This window comes from Saccoglossus kowalevskii, chromosome 7, assembly GCF_978046115.1.
Source record: "Saccoglossus kowalevskii chromosome 7, keSacKowa6.1, whole genome shotgun sequence".
NCBI classification, from domain to species: domain Eukaryota; kingdom Metazoa; phylum Hemichordata; class Enteropneusta; family Harrimaniidae; genus Saccoglossus; species Saccoglossus kowalevskii.
The window spans coordinates 8,724,863-8,748,202 of record NC_140647.1 but is presented as its reverse complement, the minus strand read 5'-3'; the positions used below and the strand labels follow the sequence as shown (position 1 = coordinate 8,748,202).

The window sequence follows — 23,340 nt, the reverse complement described above, 5'->3', positions numbered from 1 at the left end:
CCATTGCGACCAGCCATCATGATCACAGACTGGTGAATATGGAGTGATAATGGATGGTGTTGTTGAGGCTGGTAACGTTCTCTCTGTTGCTGATGTTGTTTCCACTGTCACTGGTCTTGTTGTTACTTCTGGTTTACCAGTGGGCAACGTTGTTGTACCTTTCTCTTCAGCCATTTCTGATGTTGCTTCCGGACCAATAGTAGTTCTTTCAGTAATTTCTGGTACAGCAGTAGTTTCTGGACCTTTAGTCACAATAGAGGTTGTTTCCACAATCACTGGTCTTGTTGTTACTTCTGGTTTACCAGTGGGTAGCATTGTTGTACCTTTCTCTTCAGCCATTTCTGATGTTGCTTCCAGGCCAATAGTAGTTCTTTCAGTAATTTCTGGTACAGCAGTAGTTTCTGGACCTTTAGTCACAATAGAGGTCGTTTCCACTGTCACTGGTCTTGTTGTTACTTCTGGTTTACCAGTTGGTAGCATTGTTGTACCTTTCTCTTCAGCCATTTCTGATGTTGCTTCCGGACCAATAGTAGTTCTTTCTGTAATTTCTGGTACAGCAGTAGTTTCTGGACCTTCAGTCACAATAGAGGTTGTTTCCACTGTCACTGGTCTTGTTGTTACTTCTGGTTTACCAGTGGGCAACGTTGTTGTACCTTTCTCTTCAGCCATTTCTGATGTTGCTTCCGGACCAATAGTAGTTCTTTCAGTAATTTCTGGTACAGCAGTAGTTTCTGGACCTTCAGTCACAATAGAGGTTGTTTCCACTGTCACTGGTCTTGTTGTTACTTCTGGTTTACCAGTGGGTAGCATTGTTGTACCTTTCTCTTCAGCCATTTCTGATGTTGCTTCCGGGCCAATAGTAGTTCTTTCTGTAATTTCTGGTACAGCAGTAGTTTCTGGACCTTCAGTCACAATAGAGGTTGTTTCCACTGTCACTGGTCTTGTTGTTACTTCTGGTTTACCAGTGGGTAGCATTGTTGTACCTTTCTCTTCAGCCATTTCTGATGTTGCTTCCGAACCAATAGTAGTTCTTTCAGTAATTTCTGGTACAGCAGTAGTTTCTGGACCTTTAGTCACAATAGAGGTTGTTTCCACTGTCACTGGTCTTGTTGTTACTTCTGGTTTACCAGTGGGTAGCATTGTTGTACCTTTCTCTTCAGCCATTTCTGATGTTGCTTCGGGACCAATAGTAGTTCTTTCAGTAATTTCTGGTACAGCAGTAGTTTCTGGACCTTTAGTCACAATAGAGGTTGTTTCCACTGTCACTGGTCTTGTTGTTACTTCTGGTTTACCAGTGGGTAGCATTGTTGTACCTTTCTCTTCAGCCATTTCTGATGTTGCTTCCAGACCAATAGTAGTTCTTTCAGTAATTTCTGGTACAGCAGTAGTTTCTGGACCTTTAGTCACAATAGAGGTAGTTTCCACTGTCACTGGTCTTGTTGTTACTTCTGGTTTACCAGTGGGTAGCATTGTTGTACCTTGCTCTTCAGCCATTTCTGATGTTGCTTCTGGCAGAGTTACAGTGAATAATTCTGTTGGACTGATAGTTTGAAATGTTGTTTCTGGGACAATTGAAGTTGTAGGTGGTACCTCAGTGGTTCTTGTGGTAGTAACAGTTTCAGTAACAGTCACAGTTGTACTGATGGTTTCTGTCGTAGTAACTAGAGAATAAAATAAAGTAATCATTACATTTGGTAAACTGTAATATTATTAAAATAATTGTAAGACGTAGTTCATGAAGTTCATTAAATTTTTACGTTTGAAGATAAATGGTCAGAGCATTTCTGAGGTATGCCTCTGGATCAAACAGCATTGATTAAAACAAAATGGCAGCCAGTCAGCCATTTTAAATCCGATCTGAAACATAAAATGACACGCATCAAGGTCCCATAATGTTCAATGTACATTTCAAATTTGAACAAATTCCGTCCATACACAACCAAGATCTAGCTCCTGATATGGCAGACATTAAAATGGCCACCGTTCAGCCATATTGAATTGTATCACCAAATTATTACATGTGCATATGTGTAAACATGATGCGATGTATATAAAGTTTGAACATTCAGAACAGCATTTGTTAAAACAAAATGGCCACTAGTCGGCCTTCTGAAACAAATGTGCATAGGGGATCACATAATGTTCAATGTACCAAGTTTGAATGAACTCTATATTATCACAACAGAAATCCAGTTCTGGAATGGCAGAAATGCTTGATTTTGAATGAATGTTTAACATAAAAATGGCTACTATTAGGCGAGTTTATGTCCCAAGGCCATGGCGATCTATGCTAAGCATCAATCAAGTTGTAAACCTAGAACTAGTCATAAAATACGTAATAAATGTAGTTTTATGCTAATATGCATGGACTACTATTGAAAATGGTTTCTAATACAAAATATACAATGTATATTAACATACATTGTCTGTCAATGTCATTTGGTAAATATTTTTCTTGGCAGTCATATTTATTGTATTGTGGGATATCACTTACCAACTGGCTGAAGTGTTGAGGGTGGTGGCGTTTCACAGATACAATACACACTAACTTCATAATCATAACAGTATCGACTTGGTCGCACTTGCAATCTATTTAGACAGACCAGACCATGATTCACATCGCATGTCACACCACGTTGACCTGTGTTATTGTAGTATATCTCTTTATCTTTCACTAATCGGCATTTAATATCGACCGGTCTTTCGCAGAAAACGTAGTATTTCCTCAGGTTCTCAAATGTTTCAAAGTCTCCATCTTCCATTAAGTAGCCCCCAACATCAGAGCTCATATAAAGGCTCCATCCATGCTGGATACATTCTGGCTTCAAGGTACCCAAAGTTGTTAAGATTTGTGTAGTTGGACTGACAGTGGTGGTCGTAGTCACAGCTTCTGTGGTGATTGGACTTAGAGAAGACGTTTCAATCCCGGTGGTTGTGGACATTGTGGTTCTCGATATTGTAGTAGATTCAGTAACAGAAGTAGACTCAGTTACATTTGGTGGACTCGTCACTGAAAGCATGAAACACATGAAGTGGTGAGACGTTTATGAAACAGTGGGAGTGAGAAGTTCATGGACTTGAACTCATTATATCTTTTGTAACAGAAATAACCAAATAGTCTAAGCCACCATGTTTGCCATAATTTACTCAAAGATTATTTACCGATAGTTTTCCAAACAGCTGTATTTGATTAATTTCACAAATATTAGTTGCGAAACAAGTAGTGAAAACATAAATAAGAATCTTTTTCATGGATTACAAAGAAGCCTAACCCTTTGAGTGGCAGATACATGTATTTTCCAAAATTCAGAGCAAATATTTTCACATTTTGTAAAACAGTCAACATTTAATAGGAGGAGAAGATGGTATTGAAAAAAAAGGTGGTGCCACAAGTTGACAATGGTGCTCAAAGGGTTACATTATTTTGTTGTATTAAAATCGTTATTAAATTATTGCTATCACAGATTTCCTTAGTTAGTGCATTATTTCTTACCTCCACAGTTGCCACAATCCAGTCGCACCTTGTAGTCTCTACATAGCCCGTTAATTTGATCAGAATTAAAGCATAACAAGCCATTCATCAAGTCACATGTTAAGGTCTCTCCTGTCTTAGTATAAAGTTCATCAGTCTGTGCATCACGACATTCTATGGCTTCTGGAAAACGACAGAATCCATAAAACTGTCGTAATTCATCTAAAGGTTCCATGTCACCATCACCATCCATAGGAGAGTCTATGTTCATCCATGGTGTCATTCCGGGTGTACACAGTGTTGGTGGTACAGTATGGAAAGTTACTGGAGTAGTTTTAACAAATGACGTGCTTACAGTAGGCGAGGTCACAGTAGTTTCTTCCTCTATAGGACACAAACAAAACAAAACAGTGACATGAACGTTTGGCACGAGACCATTTATCAACTTTAACTCACTAGTCAACCAAAATATTCATCAATTTATACAAACCTATTCACACACAAATCTCAAAAAATCATTGAACACAATTAAAGCTACAGCATCACATTTGGTGCCTCAAAAGATAAGGTGAGTCTATAGTGACAATAAATTTTTAATGATATCAAATAAAAAATGTTGAATAAGTCTTTCTTAGCACATCGAAAGATAATATGAGAGTCTTTAAAACACAGTAAAATTCTAGACTTACCACAAGGGCAGAAGAAACTGACTTCATAATCGTAACACAGACCAGATGTTTGGTTTGCATTAACACAGCTAAGACCATGATGGAGTTGACATGTGACTCCTATATCCTGTTCATTAGGTGCATAGTGTTGATTGACTGTTCGGCATTTAATCATATTTGGCCGTTCACAGAATGTGTACTTGCTTCTCAGATTCTGTAGCGTTTCCATGTCTCCAATGCTTCCCAAGAATGGCATGTCAGAATTCAACCATGGAGTCCAGCTATCGCAAGGCATCGCCGAACTCACTGGTATTGGACTAGTGACAGATGTAGTTGGTGATGGTGAGGTAGTTGGTTGCAGTGTTGTTCGTTCTGTGATGGAAGGAGTCGTTGCCTCTGTAGTTGGTTGCAATGTTGTTCGTTCTGTGATGGAAGTAGTCGTTGCCTCTGTAGTTGGTTGCAATGTTGTTCGTTCTGTGATGGAAGGAGTCGTTGCCTCTGTAGTTGGTTGCAATGTTGTTCGTTCTGTGATGGAAGGAGTTGTTGCCTCTGTAGTTGGTTGCAACGTTGTTCGTTCTGTGATGGAAGTAGTCGTTGCCTCTGTAGTTGGTTGCAATGTTGTTCGTTCTGTGATGGAAGGAGTCGTTGCCTCTGTAGTTGGTTGCAATGTTCTTCGTTCTGTGATGTAAGGAGTCGTTGCCTCTGTAGTTGGTTGCAGTGTTGTTCGTTCTGTGATGGAAGTAGTCGTTGCCTCTGTAGTTGGTTGCAATGTTGTTCGTTCTGTGATGGAAGTAGTCGTTGCCTCTGTAGTTGGTTGCAGTGTTGTTCGTTCTGTGATGGAAGTAGTCGTTGCCTCTGTAGTTGGTTGCAATGTTGTTCGTTCTGTGATGGAAGGAGTCGTTGCCTCTGTAGTTGGTTGCAATGTTGTTCGTTCTGTGATGGAAGGAGTCGTTGCCTCTGTAGTTGGTTGCAATGTTGTTTGTTCTGTGATGGCAGGAGTCGTTGCCTCTGTAGTTGGTTGCAATGTTGTTCGTTCTGTGATGGCAGGAGTTGTTGTCTCTGTAGTTGGTTGCAGTGTTGTTCGTTCTGTGATGGAAGGAGTCGTTGCCTCTGTAGTTGGTTGCAATGTTGTTTGTTCTGTGATGGCAGGAGTCGTTGCTTCCATAGTTGGCTGCAATGTAGAAATTTCTCCAGTGGTCACCATGGTAGTAGCTGGTAGTATTGTTGTGAATACAGTAGATAAGGTAGGGTATGCTGTGGTTGCTGGAGTGAATCCACAGGGCTGTCCCAGACAATGTAGACTATGGTTGGAACAAAAACTGGAAAGAAAAAGAAAACAAGTTATCAAAAGACAAGTTTTGAGTTGAATGGTTGTTGTAAAAAAAAATGTATATGCTAGTTCTGCAGTGCTCATAAGACTTGACTCTAATTCTCCCATGCCAAGTAGATTTCCATTTTTTTGAGTGTTCAGTTTCATCATTGTGGTATAAAATCCTGGTTTAAACACTTACCATGTTTGACAATCATCAGAAAGGCTCTGTATGGTCTGACCTTCAAAATACTTCACACCGTCGATTTTAAGACAGTAACATTCTGATGGGGAAATGCACCTATTGGATTCTACATCATAAACTTCATCATCCGGACATTGACATCCTTCTACACATGTTTGATCACACTGATCCATTACAGTGTCATATTGATAGTAATTATCACACGTCTTGGGGCAGGCACTGGTACATGCTTCATAATGACCACATCCCTCACACTGCATAGCTATTGTGAATATAAATATATTTCATGGTAATGTATACAAGTGGTGCATTAGTTCAATCTGATAGCGTGGGTCGGGGATTGACTGGCTTCAGTCAGAAACAAATAATATATTTATCTCTGTACATGGAGGAAGATGATAACTCACACTCAATCCTCTGAGAAATTGAAGATATAGCATATTCCAAAATTCAAACCATAGCCTTTCCAAGCATAATTTACTATAGTATAAATGTTGTAATATTTTGGCTTTGGTGCGCCCCCCCCCCCACCCCCCATTATATCTGTGGCACACTCACCAAGAGTACAGTGACTCAGGTCTCTCTACTATATCTGTGGCACACTCGCCAAGAGTACAGTGGCTTTGGTCTCCCCATTATGTCTGGCCTGGCACACTCACGAAAAGTACTATTTATAGTGGCTTTAATGCTGATGATTGGGTAATAATATACTCACGACAAAAGTATTGCGATCTCCAGCGAGTTGAGATACCAATCATGTTGCACTTTTCAGCATAGGTAGCAATGGCAGTACACAGGCATTCGCAATCTCCTCCTGTATCACAACCACATGCGTCATACACACACGTCTCATAGTACGGCTCATAAGGAACTTCACTATGGCACGGTTGGAACAAAGGTCCCTTTAAAATACTGCATTTCTTGTCAGCCCATGCCTTGCGATGAGGAGCGAGGCTGCAGGTATCGTTAACATGTACAGAGTTTGGACATGATTCAAACACTTTCCAGCTGTCGCCAAATTCTAATGATGACGTGATTGATGGTCCGCCTGCAGGTGATCGGAAGTCATCCATTTGATTGCTATTAAAATTCCCACAGAGACCTTCAACCTGGGGAAAGAAATATCTCTCATAAGTTTTAATTCTGACTCAAGCAAATTATAAATTATATCTGAAAAAATAAAAATTTGCTTTTTCCACTTACCATTCCTCTATGCTTTGGATCAAGCTTGACATAAACTCTGGTTCCTCTATCCCACTGCACTGTTACACCTTCCTGGATGCGTATGAACACAAACCTTCCTGTTTCCCAGACTTGAAAGACAGAATCCTTAGGAAAAACTACAGGATTATCTCTTACCAGTTCAATACGTTGACGATCATTACCGCTACCAACAGTGAAAATAACAGATTTCGTGCATGTGACGCCGCTGGTACCACACGGGATGTTTTCTGTAGTTACAGAATACTGGATGTGAGGATTGTTGGCAGTGCTTTGAGATAAGGTGTATGTGCAATGGCCCTGGAATCTGTATAGTTTACCATCAAATGTTTCATGATGCGAGTCGCCCCATGTAGTACAGACCTCAGGACAATCACTTGATGTACACTCCCAGTGTTGCCCATTACAAGTACTGTAATAAAACAAAATTTAATTTAATTTAAATAAAATGTGAAAGTGCAACAATAAAAAACTAAATTAAATTACATTTAAGTGAAAATAAATAAAAACTTTAATGTCAAAATTGTATTTACAATATTAGTATCTCTAAAAATAGAAGTGCACGTAAACCAAAAACTGTATATACCATACACTGTATATACCATACATGCGGTTTGCTGAGCATCTACGGCAAACTAGACAGAAAAATCGTTATTATCCGGTTTCATTTCATTTTAATTCTAGTGGACATAATATTACAGATATGTCTATTTCTGGTGTATGTGTTGTCAATGGCAACGAAAATCAGCTCAGGCGTGTCAAGGAGGAAACTATATTTCGCCTTGGAACTAAAGAACCCCATGGTATTAACAAACAGTTCAACTCATTTGTTGAGCTCACTACCTAAGGCGCGTTATTTGTTCTATTGTGGAATTTTTTGTGATTCTAACTTATAGTTCATGCACGTTCTTACGTTCCTATGTTCTACCTGTACGTTATAACACTTTCTTCTATGCTATCGATAAAGAGCCATTGCTCGAAACGTCTAGCTATTTTTAATAGTTATTTAGGACTACGATTACCAATTATTATCTTCTACCGGTATATATCATATACCATACACACATCTGTCATGTACATAAGCGGACACTAACGTCTGTCATGTATGTAAGCGGACACAAACATCTGTCATGTATGTAAGCGGGCAATAACCTCGTCATGTATGTAAGCGGACACTAAATAGAGCAAATATGATAACCTAATAAATTTTTAAAAAAAATAATAATTTCCTAATGTTTTGTCATATTTGAAAACAATTTTCACAGCAATTAGGTTATAAATTCAGATTAGAGACAAGTAAATGGGTATCAATCTAACAAATAAGAGTGACAAGTTTAATTTTTTGTTTCAAAAGTGTCACATTGATTATGTCACCAACTTTTTTTCCCTAGTACAAATTATTTGTTTGAAGAAAAACTACCTAAAAAGATGCAAAAGTTGAAATTTTGGGAAACCATCGAAGGAAACCAGGTTAAAGCATGATTTCATAAAATAAAAAATAGTAATCATCAGAAAATCCCAATAATTCTTGACATCAATGGTATTTATCTTATGACTGGTATCACAGGTATATAGGTAACACAATTTTGAGATATTGTTAGCTCAAAATCATAATTTTCATAGATTTTTTACTGGAGAGTGGTGCAAAAATTGGTTTGGTGACCATATATTTTTATCTGTGTTTTGTGAACGACAAATAAAATAATAAAACTATAGTGTGAGTGTCAGAGAAATCCTATCATTTGTTTTAATCTTAGCCAAAAACCTTAAATCAATTTTCTTACCAAGTATTACAATCCATTAATATTGTATTTCCAGTCTGATAACTTGTACCACCGTGGTGACAGGGACAGTCTTGTGGAAGGATACACTGTTCATCTGTCAAAATAAAATGATTATTCAATATTGAACATGTCTGCCAACACAACACAGAATCTATTATACAAATATTGCAGCATGTCACTGGAGAAAGCACTGATAACATCTGAATATACTCTAACATTAATATAATTCAGATCCAATAAATTCATTACTGTAAGACTTCAAAATATTTACAGCAAGTTTCAGAAGTATTGGGGCAGCCAAGACGTATCCTTAAAGATACTGAAATAAAAACTTACCATCCAAGACGTAACCTTCAAGACACTGACAGCCTGGTTCACATGTTGATGACGCACAGCTACGTCCATGATTCATATTTGTACATGTGAGTGGGCAATTATTTTTACACATAGAAAACTCCATGTTTTCGCTGCACTCCAGTTCAGTGTCTTCACATTCCCTGTCTTCACATTGCCAAACACCACTAGTACATTGGCTGAAAATAATCATTACTTTTATCAATCACTTCATAGAACTTGAACATGTTACCATTATTAACACGCATTTTTATTATTTTAATACAAGGTGTTTAAAATTTGAATGGGAACTAATCAAGCAGGTTTTTCTACTATATTCCTGATCATAATAAATCTTATTTGAATGGAGAGATTTGTAGCTGAGCTAGCAAACAACTGATGGTGGTTGCAAAATTTGTAAATAAGTATCCAGCATGGACATACACATCAATGTTGAACTTTTTTACAATAGCCTAAGGGTTACTTACCAGGTTTTACAATCTTGGTGGGTGAGCTCACCACTGGCATACATTTTATTATTATACTTGCAGGGACATTCTTCAATCAAGACACAGTTGCCATGGTAATCTTCCACCATACCCGGTGGACAACTACATCCCGGTATGCATTCTTGCTGACAGTCGTAACCCAGTGCTGCACAGCTTGTTTGACATGCCGATCCACATTCCTGGTAAACTTTCTCTCGTTCACACTCAATAACTGAAAAACACACACAATTTGTGAAATTTGGAAACATTTGGAATTATAAAGTAGTAATTGATGTGATGACTTGTACAAATAATACAAATTGTTTATTAGCAGCAAAGACTGATTATAAAAGACATGAACTCACAGCATTGGGGTACAACATCTCTCCAGGCAAGCACCAAACCATGATTGGCACAGTCCATAGCGTAACTCGATAGGTAATCACATAGCACCTCGGACGGTGTTTCATCACCGCCTTGATTACACTGGTCAAACATACAGTCCGTATAAACGCCATCAACGTTAACTAGGTTATTGCACTCTAGAAACAGATAAGATTTTATCAATTGAAATTAGAACAGTTTTAGAAACAATGATAGAATAGAATAGACTCAGAGAACAAAAAAACAAAAACAATTTGTACCTGAAAATACGACATTTTTGGAGTTAAAAAAGTATAATGATGCTTGAGATAATTTAAAACTCCTTAGCTTAATGGAGATTTAAGAACATACCCCCGGTACATTGTATGCCTGAGTTTCAATACCTGTTTTCTACCATTATTTTTGAATAATGAATAATGACTTTGGAACAATTGACACCTGTTTCAGATATTGCATCATGACAAATAACAAATGCAACAAAAACAGAAAACAAACTTTGATATCTCATACAACATTTTATCATCTAAAACACAGAAAAACAAAACATAACTCCTCTTGTTTTACAGCTGATTGTTGTCTTTCCTTGCTTTTTTACAAATCCTTTCTATCATAAGAAGCATTTTTAAACATGAAATGTAATGCTAACCTGTAAAAGGAGATTGTCTGAGCATTCCACAAAGCTGTTCAGCTTGCTGTCTCCTCTGTGTATATATCTCACACGGATCACTAGGTGGCGTCTGAGGTGAAGCACAACTCCTATCCAAAGACCACTTATTACCAAACTCACGTGGCTGTCTCTCAATGTCACCCTCTTCAGTCCAAAAATCATTCTGTAAAAATAAACCAAGATGCATTTTATAATACCCTTAACAATATCACACATTGGGATAGTGGTACTACTGCTACCCTAGAAATACACGACACAAAATACAACATAAAATAATAGTTTGTTGATTCTCACCTCTTGATTTCTGTCAAATGTACCACATAAACCACAAGTATTGTTGAAAAACTTTGCTGGGACTGTAACGTAAACTCTTGCAACACTGTCCCATTTCACTTGGATTCCATTGTCCAAAGTTATCTGTTACAAAGGTTAATTGCGAAATTTACTTCAATACACTATACTTTTAATTCTACACAATGACATATAGAATGGGTAGCAGGACATGATAACTCACTTTCAGATTGAAGCAGGTTTGTTTGGGAAATAATTGTTGAGATGCATCACTCACTATTGGTATAGTTAGCAATCCATAAACATGTTGTATACACACAGAATATATAGTTTACATGATTACACAACAAGTTTGAAGTATAATTTGGAATTCTGTTGTATTCCCCTGATTTCCAAGCAAATTTTAGTTCCCAATTTTCATGTGAACAAATAAGTCACCCACATAAAGAAGACAGAATAAGAAATCCTGTTGGCAGCACAAAGGTGTGTACCTAGATATCTAAAATATGTATGCTCACTAACACAATGTAAGTTTACTAGCTAACACTTTAAATAAAAGAAAATTGTCATCTTTATAGCAATGAAAACAAACATTCCTAGCGCTGAAAATGAAACGGTTTACCCACCCTCTGGTACAGATCGGTCACTTGTTCTACAAATAATCCCGGTATTTTGATTGGTAAACTGGATCTATCAACATCATTTCCATTTACAACAATTCCTTGTCTTCTTTTCAATTTAAGATGAGTGTCATCAACTGTAATCATAACTGACCTGTCAATCAAAGTTTGAAAACAAAGGCTTAATAGGCCGAATGAAATGAATAACTGTCACATCCCTCAAAAAATTGAGAAGTGTTTATATAGGCAGTTATATATTGGACAACCAAAAAGCAGAAAAAATTAGCAAAATATGTATTATACAGAGAATAAATTTCACGCAGTTTTGATTATAAAGTTATATATTTTATATTGTAGGATAATAAAGATCACAATGCCATCTTCATTTGAAGTGGTTTCTCATATTAACATATGTACAATAATAACTACAATGCAATAATACATCATGGTTTGTGTTTGAAACTAGCATAGATGTTTAAAAGTGTTAGACTTACTTTGTACAGGCTGAACGAGAATCCCCACACTGTACGTTATCTACATTAATGGTGAAATTACCAAAACTATCATAGATGTTTGAAAGTGTTAGACTTACTTTGTACAGGCTGAACGAGAATCCCCACACTGTACGTTATCTACATTAATGGTGAAATTACCAAAAGTATCATCCATAGTCTTCATTAAAACGTAGCTACATTTACCCGTAAATCTATAATGGCGACCGTCAAAAGTTACGTAATGAGGATCACCGTATGCAGAGCAAGTAGCTGGAAGATAACAAGATACAGTTTGAGATTTTGCTGTCAGTATAATCACAAACAAGTTTAATTTTTTTTATTTATAGTTAGTCAATTTAGGTTGCAACTTTGTGTCAGTACTCACCACCACACTGTTCTTCTGTACAACGCCAGTTTCCACTTTGACACGTACTGTAATAGGAATGAGATTGCATTTCTCCAATAATTATATAGTCATATGGACGTGACAGATATGTCAATTGTAACGGTACATTTGTATAGGGAAGACAGAAATCTTATTCAAATAGACAACTATGCGTGATTGTATACCTAGTCATTAGGCATTTAGATTCTTTAAAAACATCAGGGGTTGAATTTAAGACCTGTCCCAGACAGGCAAGGTTAATTTCAATCCCTGAACACTATTTTTTTTATTGATGGACAACCACTAATAAAATACTACTGTAGAATACTTTATTTTCGCTATTTTCGCTGAAGGGATGATTCAGTGAAAATAAAATCCAGCGAATATACTTTTTCCCTATATTTCACATTAAATTCATCAAAAATCAGTGAAAATAAATTCCATACAAAACACCTAAAAAGCCTTTTCAGCGAAAATTAATTCCAGCGAAAATAAAGTATTCCACAGTATACTTACTAATTACTTATTTATGTCACTCGACTGATAATAACAATGAACTTATTATCACACATGAAAGCATCAACATTCAAACATGAAAGCAAGATCCAAGATGGCTGCCAGAGGTTGCTAGGGTTACCGTACTTACCACACATTGCAGCCATCATCATGGGGTATTTCAGATCCGGTTGTATACTCTTTACCACTATTGACACATGGGCATTCATCTTCAGCAATGCAGACATTGTTGTACTTGACAGTGGCATTGGGGCAGTGACATCCATCAATACAATGATCATCTTCACACTGATAGGCAGTTTTCTGACAAGTTTTAGGACAAGCACTGCCACACTGTTCATATACCATACCACCAGAACATGTGATAGCTGTCAACGATAACACACTGTGAGTATGCCAGTATTACTGGTAAATATATATATATGCATGCAGTCACCAGGACAGATAATCTGAATTACTGAGAGGCAAATCACTGTAAAAATCTTAGCGGGAAAATCTCAAATCACATTTGCTGTTAAGAGATTGCGTTAAATTTTGGCTGATGAGAAAATTAAAAGGACTTAAGGCAAAAGAGATCAGAAAGCTACTGTGGCACAGTTATATACCATTCATATCGGCCATTGTGAAAGCTTTCATGTGTTAACAATGCTCTCTTTCTCTTTTAAATACAAACATTTATTCCCAACTAGCTCAAGCAAAAAGTTTCTGAAGTGAAGACAAATATGAAATATACTTACGACATCTCTCTTCATATCTCCACACAATGTTGATACCATGCCTGGCACATTCTTTAGCATATGCAGCGTAACTACTACATTGGCAGCTACTGTTACCATGACAACCACAGACATCTTCTTTACATGCTGCATAGAAAGGTGCTGGGTTTACCGCCTGGATATAAGAATTAAGTAGTAGGAAGTTTATTTTCAATTCAGGAATTCAGTTTTAATAATAACAATAGCACACAGACTGACAAGTTCTTGCTTACTTATCTATAATACCCCCTCCCTCCCTTTGGTAGTAAGTATACTGAGTACACACGAGCAGCCATGCTGGTACACTTAAAATAACACGCATACGAGGTGTGATAAATGACTTTAATAAACAATGACAATCTGATGAAAAGTTCTTCATTTATATATCAATCCTAACCACATTACAGGTACTAACTCCCAACACCAAAGTCATGGTTTGAACCCAGCTTGGCCAACTTTTTCTTCTAAAATTCCAAACGTTGATATTTAGCCGAGCTCTATGTTCCATGCACAAACTAAAACTGTGGTGTTACAGAAATATAGAGAAGAAAAGAATACTCACATGATGACAAGCTGAGAAATCTAAAAGCTGATTACAGAGTCTGTCTGCTATCTGTGCTATCTCAATATCGTCATTTGTACTATGGTGACACAGGGACTGCTGACTGCTATCTGAACAAACATCTGAAAAACAGAGAAAAAATTGTCATTCATTTAAGCATAAATCTAAGGTCTGTGATTTAAGCAAATAACAAAATACTGTGATAATATAAATACCAAAACAAATTTAATAAATAACTATGAATTTTAACATCATTTAAAAATTATTACTACTAGTACTTTATTTTCATCAATTTTTATGAATTTCATGAGACTGGGAAAATCAAGAAATTTTGTAGAAGTGAAAATTTAAATGGGATTCTCATTAGAAAGTTGAGTCAATTTCTACCAGCAAAATTATGTTCAGACATGTTTTGAAATGTCAACAATGGCAGAAACCTAAAAATGACCTACCTTCAGAGATTTCATTCATTTTGTAGCTATTGGCAAAATCAAAGACAGACCTCACCACAGTAGAACTGATATCTGTAAAATCATCAATGACGTCTTCATTGTACTTCCCACAAAGACCGCAAGTCTCATCAAAAAGTGACTCTGAAACCTTGACAGAGATTGCTTCAGCTCCATCCCATCTAAGAGTAAAGCCTAAACCACTGCGGACAATGATATAGTCCGCAACCTTAGAAAAGTCCAACCCATTGATGTTGTTGGGTATGTTTAGAGGTTGTTGATTTCTGCTGACGAGAACACCATTCAGCGTACTGTCAAGTGAGAATTCAATATTGCCAACAAACAGGGTGAGAGAGCGTTTACAGTGTCCAGCATCTAAACACTGATTGTCATTATGTACTTGGATTTTGAAGCTGTTGTCCAAACAATTACCAGCAAGAAGATAAGTGCAACCACCACGGAAGTTGTAGATTGATCCATCAAACGTACGATAGTGGCTCTGACCCCAGGTGAAACAGAACCCACCTTGCTGTGGATCGGGATTTGCTGAAAAAATTCAGATTTAAAAAGTGATCAATAATTCATTGTACCATAAACTAATTACATGTGTCATATTTGTTAAAGTGTGTCACTGGAGTTGTGAAAAAAGTGGCTTTAATTACCTGGTCCAACTGGTCCTAATGTAGGATACATAGCAGGAATGATGACTGCTTGTGTTGGAACCACTTCAGCTGAAAGACAAGAAGTTGAAAAAGTTTTTTATAAAGTAAAATTCATATATCTATAGAGTCTATGATAAAATACATTAAAAAAAAATCAAAATTGCTACAAAAAGTTTGTTAATGATCTGGTTTGGAGCATTACAGTTGTCATGCAGCAAGCATTCAAATTTTGTGTCAACAAATGAACAATATTATTTACACATGTGATGTTCATCACGGGTACAAATATGGAAAACAGTGTGTCTCATGCGGTGCTTTTCATTAGGGTGGAAAAGTAATACTTACGTATACAATACACCTCAGGTAGTTCAGGAGTCCAAAGACCAGTGATCAGGTGACACTGATATGAGTTAGTGATTGGCTGAGAAAGTTGATATCCAGGCAGACATTGAAAAGAACAGCTTTTCATAGTGTTATTAAGTGTGCAAGCCAGAGCACCATTGTCTGGAGATCTTTCAGCACAAACAACTGTAGGAATGAAGTGATAAAGTAAAGCGTAATGTGCTGTATAGACCAGTGTTTTGACATTGAATTTCAAAATCACATGCAAATTATATAAGATTTCTTAAAACTATCTACCAATACAACAGAATATTATATTTTTTTAATATATTTTTGTGTGACAATTCTTGACACCGAATGTCACTTTTATCTCTGCTGAATTTTGTATGTGGAATTATGTGTATGGAGTGCTTTTGCTACAAACCAAATTCCATGTTTGGGATCAACATAAAAATACTGTGTGTTCATATAATGACATAAAAGCCATATTCCAGAACTGTGTGGTTGTCTTCCTATCATAATGACACAGACAAACCATACTCCAGAACTGTGTGGTTGTCTTCCTATCATAATGGCATTGTAGAAATTTATCGTAGGAACAAGTTGATTTCAAAGCACCAGCAAATTTATCAAAGTTTGCCAAAGACTCACATGTAAATGAAAATTATACCTCTTTGAAATACAACATACCATGTTCACAGTAGAAGCCGTTAAATCCATCTGCACAGGAACAATAATAGCTGTGAGTGGATGGGTTACTATAACATGTACTACCATGCTGACACAGATTATTCTCACAGTAATCTTCCGGACCTATAACAGATATGAAAACGTTTTATGTCACAACAGCAATCTTTATTTTCATATTTTAAAACTATTAATCAAATAAATTATGCAGTAAAATACTTACTGATTTCACAGGTGTTTCCAGTGTAACCATGGAGACATAAACACCTCCCTGGGGTTTGGCAGAGTCCATCATTCTGACATGGTGGGTCGCATACAGCTGTTTAGAAAAAAAAATAGTGCATTTAGATGCAGTACTTCTCTTCATAAAGATGTTAAAGTCATTTTTCTAATTGATGTAATATCAAGAAAACTAAAAAAACAGAAGAAAACTTACGGTCACAGCGCGGAAATTCCTCGCTTGGTATCCACTGATTACTTAAATGGTTACAGTCATAAGTAACGGATGTTTCTCCGTTACTCATCTGGTAGCCATGGGAACAAGTTGCAGTACAAGACCTGAAACAATAACAAAACACTGTTAGTTACTCTATTGCTAGGGAAGCTGTGCAACTCTTTGTTTGGAAACGAGTAAATGCTGAAGTGCAGGTATGAAAAAAATACTTGACCATGAAGACCACTACAGAGCCCACTTCTATTGGACTAAAGAGTTCACTTCTATAGAACTAATAGGGAGTTGGGTATTTTGAATGTAAAGTCGACTTACGTTTCTGTTGAACCTCGTTGACAGCTGGTGAATGAGTTGCTGGCTGGGTCAAGGTATCTGCACACTTCACTGCCAAAGTCAGCTGGAATAAAAAGGTGTAAGAAACTTAATAACCATCAGTGCAACTTAAAAAAGAAGCCTACTCATAAAAACAAATATGCAGAATTTATTCATTTTTCAGTAAATTGTACATATAACCCTGTCAAATATAAGAAAGTTGACTTAGAAAAAGGTATGGAGTATCCAGGTTACTTTTCAAAAAAATTATGGTTACATTTTAGATTTTATCATTGGTTCAAATTATGGAGATACAACAGTGTATGCAATATTTAAAAGTATTGACATAGAGTGAGAAAATATCTTGTGACTTTTTGTTTGAATTTTTTCAATAATCTGGGTTTGAATATTTGGCCGTTTTTTTTTTCAAAATTATGACACTAAAACCGAATGCTGTTATAGCACAATGATTGTACATGATAGAAAAGTGAACAGTGCCATGTGATTTATGAACAACATTTTTTTTTATGAGTAGGCATCTAAAATGAATGAAAATAGATGATGACTATAACTGGAGGAGCTCAGCTTACATGTGCAATCTGGAATGTTTTCATTTGGTGCCCAGCGATGGTCAGCATTGTTACAGGTGTACACAAGAGTACTACCACCATTTTCAAAGTGATAATTATCGTTACACACAGCCTCACACACCCTAAAAAAAATAAAAATATAATTTGACACAAATAGATTTGCATATGCAGATATATACACAGACTATTGTTATAAAATCGCAGAAATCAATGTGTTTGGATTGACTGCATTAAAACTTACATTCTCAATTTGTTTTTACAATAGTTTTGACATAAATGCATATATCTAATGTTATTTAGAGAATAATGATGACACGCTGCTAATTGTTGCATAATAACAAAGCAAGAACAGAGAATTGCACAATGTGTTCCAATTATTAAAGCAAACATCTCCGTCCAACCCTATTGCCACACAATAATGGGCAGTATAATGCTCCAAAATGCAGGAAAAAAAACACATATACATGCAGCAGTTGCTTGAGATTGAAGAAATCAACAGTGTGCAGAATCATGGCTTGTAGAAATAAGTTACGAACGTTTCGCTAACTTAAAATAAATATTTTTTACGAGAATTATTTGGATATCGTTCGTGTTCCCCTGCACAGACAAGCTTTAACTAAACTTCGGTGCTCTAATCATAAGTTACACATTGAGACCGGTAGATATTATGGAACTCCAGTGGATAATAGAACCTGCCAAATATGTATTGATGCTGTTGAAGATGAAACTCATTTTCTGGTAGTTTGTCCAGCATATAACCATATTCGAAAACCACTTTTTGATTGAATTGAACGACAATTTGAGCTCCTTTCGCCTATCAGTAAACTTATATATTTTTTCTCAGGATAACCATGAAATCATCCAAATTCTTGCAAGATTTGTATACACAGCTTTTCAGATTAGATATAATTTGTTAGTGCGAGTTCTCCAATAGATGAGTTATAATATTTTATTTTATTTTATTGAGATGATTAAAGTCACGCTTGTAACTTTCTTTTTTATATGCAGCGTAACCTGCTCCCCCAGGTTAGTGGGGTATACATGTATTTCTTTAAAGAAATGGAAATAAAATAATCATAATAATATAAACATATAAGAATAAAAGAAAAGAATGAATTTAATAAAAGTGACTTACAGCCCAAAATTATCCTGAACACAGCTTATTTCACCATTGAGAGGTGATGAGAGTACTTCACAGCTGGGCTCTGCTCCTGGAAACATAGTAAGAAATCATAGTCAATCAATAGCTTCATGTTCTTGGAAGTTCACAAAATTTGTTTAATATATAAAAGTGAAATTTGAAACATACATATGGGGATAACAACTAGGACGGTGTCTAAATATAAGGCCATGCAGACATCAACTCACCTTGTGAGGAATCCTGACACAGACTGCCTGAGAAGCCAAATAAACACTGACAGCTGCCTGGTGCAGAACAGATACCTCCATTCTGACAAGGTGGACTACAGATTGCTGTAAACAAAGGATACCAAAGTGAAATTACGGATTGAACCTTAACCTTTATTAAGAACACATACAATTTAAAGAAAAAATTTAAATGGTTAGATAAAAAAAATACAGTTATCTATTCTGAAAAAAATGAGGTAGTAACGAGAAGATTTTTATAATTATTATGGTTGGGGATGTAGACACAGTCAATGAACTTTATAATTCTGTTTGTTATTTTTTTCAAAATATGAATCCATATTTTAATTATTTGATTTAAATTTATTATTCATAAAAAATGTATAAAAAAACATCCGGTACAGAACATCTATATTTAAACAGATTGGCCTAGGATGATGTTGACTGTAGACAAAATTAGATTCATCGGATTATTTATTTGCCGCACCAGTATGTAAAGCTGAGCTAAAGCACGGTAACTATGGTAAAACACAACACGTGATCTAACTCTTTGTTTTCGAGGGACATTCTTCTAGTCAAACTGATTTCCCTGTGCAGGAATATTGCTCACCCGCCATCTTAAATACAAAATCAACACTGCTGTCAAATTTTAACACCATGAACTCTTCCTCAAGCAATGAATACTACTTACGAATGCAGTTTGGCAACGTATACTCTGGCGACCAGACACCGTCATTATTGTTACAGGTGAACACGGTATATCTTGGGTTAGTTTCCCATTCAAAACCATTAAGACACGAGGCATATAATTCTCTGAATATGAAAAAAAAAACGTACAGCAGAATTACTCCAAAGTCAAACGTCGCGCTTCCCCCAGCTTCCTGTTTCCGCTTTCCGAAACGGCCGCTAGATGGCGTGATTAGCAAGTAACGAAACGATGATAGAAAGGAATTTATCATGATAGAGGGACTGTGATTATAGTAATACTTCGGGCATATACCACAGAGAACGTACGTGCAACTGAAAAAATGCATTTTAGCTCCATGATTTGCATTACTTACTGCGTCTCTGATGATATCTGGAATGCGATGTGTCCGTTGTTTGGTCTCTCTGGCGCATTCTGTAGACATCGGTTTTCTAGTGAAACAAATAACAACGGTTTTTTAATAATAATGTTATTTGTCTTGGCTATTTATTACATTGTAGTTCTTAGGCCATCATGGGTAGACGCGGTGACTTAAATCCATGTAGGAATAGAAAATAATAATTCATGTCCTAAATATTATTTTAGACCACAAACAATTCTGACAGATACTGCATTCCTTGCTAAAATCACCATTTCATTCCAGAAACTTGTACATCTACTTGAAAATACTGGTGAAACATTAATTATTCGCTGGTTTTTAAATTCGCTATGTTTGTTGAGAAGTAAAATTCGCTAAATTAAATTATTTTTAATGAACATGAAAAAATAACAGTCGAACTCATTGTTTCCCGGCCACATTCATGAACCTAAAATCCAATAAAATTGCTAAAAGCACCTAAATAGTGAAATTAAATACCAGTGAAAATAAATGGTCTTACAGTAGTGATGGAAATGATCAAAAACATTGAACGTTTTGTAAACGTTTTTCACAACACGAAATGAAATTGCGTAATTTTTCTTTTGATTGTTATTTGTACATGTATTATTTTTTAGTTTTTGTTACATATATATTTATTGCCAACAACGGATAGAAAAGTTCTTTTTCTAAAGATTCAATGAAATGTTACTGTTACTGAACGTCGAAGTTGCTCAAAACCCAATGCGTGAATTCCTCAGTTTATTGGAAAAACGCACTGGCATCAATCACGTAAATGTTAGTATATACAGGGAGGTATCTGTTTATACCTCCATGGTGTATCCGAGTTTGTAATGTTAATTAGTTTGGAAGGAAAATTTCCGACAATAAATGGGAAATTATTCACGTCAATGAACAAGCAAGTACTGAGACGTTCGGGTGGTGACCTCACAATGTGAACACGGTTGGCAAATGATAGACATGTATTGTTGTAAAGGGGTTGATGTAATAGATGGGGAGGGCAGTACTAAGGGAGTGTATAATGTGGCGGGAAGGGGTACTGTCATGAGGCTAGAATAGAATAGAATAGAATAGAATAGAATAGAATAGAATAGAATAGAATAGAATAGAATAGAATGTTTTATTTAGAACGTACACAAAAATAAATGCTTGAGTAAAGTCTAATATAAGAAACATAAAATAACACCGTGACAACTAATCTAAAATAATTTTAGAATCTGAAATACAAAATTAACTAAAATACTACAAACATATTTGTCTACACTTGAGACAATTTTGATAAACAATTCTTCAATTGGCAAACGTTGGTAATATATAGAAGCGCTTCTACTCAAGAATATGTTTTGGCAATTTTTCACCCAAAATTATACTAAAAAAGATGAATCGAGTAGCTTTATGGGGTTCATTTGTTCAGCGTGTCAACTCTCAGGGAGTGTTGGGTTCAAAATACTCGGATCGAGACACTATCCGTATTATGTAATCATTGTAGCGTAATTGGATAGCGTGGCCGTATTCAAGTGAAGTAGACCAACGATTACATTTCAGGAACTGGAGGTGAAAAGTATAATTTTCTTATGCTTGTTTGGGGTTAACTCCGTTCAACGTGTAATTGTTTCGTTTAGCCGTGGGTCATACTCTTCGGGAGCAGGTTAGTCCTGTCTCGAAACCAACAACATCTGACAATAATTTTGCAAATAATAACACCTGGAACGCCGGATGATCTAGAATTCCTCTCAAATATTGTAAATATCGGCACAGACATAGCGTGCACGAAAACTAGGCATTAGTATAATTCAATTCTTCAAGTTCCGTTATATCATTACGATACTTGGGGTGAAATTATTCTGGCTTGTACGGAGTTAGTTTTGCAGCTCGGTGTATCAGCACCCAGATACAAGGTGTACGCGCATGTCAAGGACTTAAGCCAACTGCAGCTTTGACCAACCTTCCATATTTCGTAGAAATGTTCAGTCATGGTCAACATTATTTACACGAGCGTTAACACCATTAAAGTGAATGCGTGTCCCTCGCCGCGTTTTTCTCACTTCACAGTCCCGACTCAATAAACCTGGGTTGTATATAATAGCATATTATAGAGTACCGGTACTGAAGTGTCCAATCGAGGGTCGAGGCAGATCAGGTTTGATCTCATTTGTAACCCTTTTCATTCCCTCCGGGGGATGTTGCGTGTTAACAAATAAATAAATAAATAAATAAATAAAAGGTGTGCCTTGAAATATAGACTTGTCAGAAACTGATAGTTAACAACTCTGTTTGTACCAAATTTACCCTAAACCGGACAGTCCCAACGCACATACTTTTTCTAGTTTGTGTGCGAGGACAAACAAAAATTATACACGCCCCGAGAACTAAAAAATAATGATGGTGATTATATATATGTACAACTCACCTTCTGGAATATGTTCTGCATCGGATGGGATTCGAACTGAGGGCGAAAAGCAATAATTAATGTAAAAGTTGGGTCAATAAAAGCAGAAAATTCAAAAAAATAAAATACACAAATTAATATTCTTAACGACATATATTTATATCACGTGATATTTTAATACAAATGAAATTAACGACGGTGAGAAACTTACGTATCGGAGCCGACCTTTCTTGCCTCGTGTGTTGACTGAAATGTACAAATATGTTAGGTTAGTTTAGTTTAGTTTATGAAACACTTAAAATTTCTCAGAAGGAATTAAAATGATTACACTAACTGCTAAAACACATATATAAAACATACAAATTTTACAAAAATTACTATCTAAATCATGACAATGGTTTAAATTTGGAATAAATGTGAATTTACTTGAATTTATGAAGAATGTGGTACACTGATATATAGTCAACTTAAAGCGCATGCGTGAATGCATAGTAGAAAATGAAATGTACTTACTTTTCGGTGTCTTGGGATTGTAATAGTTCTGATGCAAGCGTCACAGAAATTACCGTAATGACAAGCAGCCAAGTCGTTCGCATTTTTGCCCGGCTAAGAATCATTTTAGACTTATGGCCTCGTTTGTAGCAGAAATATATTAAACAAATGTGAAATAATATATATATATATCAGTATAAAATATTGCAGCTAATCGTTTCCGTTTGTTCTAAATAGAAAAAGTTTAATATGTCCGATATCGCCAGGATACGGCACATTGCTGGAAATTTACTTTGCACGGAGTTTATATACGTTCGGAGGATCGGGATATCACTTGCTGTACTCGGAAGCACTCGCCATATCCT

The 23,340-nt window shown here is 36.2% G+C and overlaps 1 protein-coding gene across 1 annotated transcript; it reads right to left on the bottom strand.

Moving 5' to 3' along the window:
* Positions 1-22: 22 nt before the first annotated feature.
* On the bottom strand, positions 23-23,083 carry LOC102803839 (mucin-5AC-like). Its single transcript, XM_085501764.1, has 36 exons — positions 22,997-23,083; positions 22,695-22,729; positions 22,505-22,540; positions 20,074-20,149; positions 19,704-19,825; positions 19,016-19,120; positions 18,783-18,858; positions 17,648-17,769; positions 17,061-17,142; positions 16,731-16,852; positions 16,518-16,613; positions 16,298-16,420; positions 15,611-15,793; positions 15,266-15,334; positions 14,607-15,149; positions 14,155-14,276; positions 13,575-13,728; positions 12,968-13,205; positions 12,322-12,368; positions 12,035-12,206; positions 11,449-11,596; positions 10,826-10,948; positions 10,511-10,694; positions 9,846-10,022; positions 9,481-9,712; positions 8,996-9,192; positions 8,660-8,753; positions 6,858-7,287; positions 6,370-6,763; positions 5,652-5,916; positions 5,342-5,459; positions 4,162-4,687; positions 3,494-3,856; positions 2,495-3,010; positions 77-1,661; positions 23-29 (listed from the first exon to the last, which is right to left on the bottom strand). The coding sequence occupies exons 1-36, from the start codon at positions 23,077-23,079 to the stop codon at positions 23-25; spliced, it is 7,965 nt and encodes a 2,654-aa protein (XP_085357890.1). The 5' UTR covers positions 23,080-23,083.
* Positions 23,084-23,340: the final 257 nt, after the last annotated feature.

Excerpts from the sequence above, each read along its gene's own strand:
- LOC102803839 (XM_085501764.1), bottom strand. The coding sequence starts at position 23,079 with ATGCGAACGACTTGGCTGCTTGTCATTACGGTAATTTCTGTGACGCTT. Across the intron at positions 6,764-6,857 it reads ATCCAAAGCATAGAGGAATG|GTTGAAGGTCTCTGTGGGAA; the intron begins GTAAGTGGAAAA and ends TTCTTTCCCCAG. Across the intron at positions 3,857-4,161 it reads CAGTTTCTTCTGCCCTTGTG|AGGAAGAAACTACTGTGACC; the intron begins GTAAGTCTAGAA and ends TGTGTCCTATAG.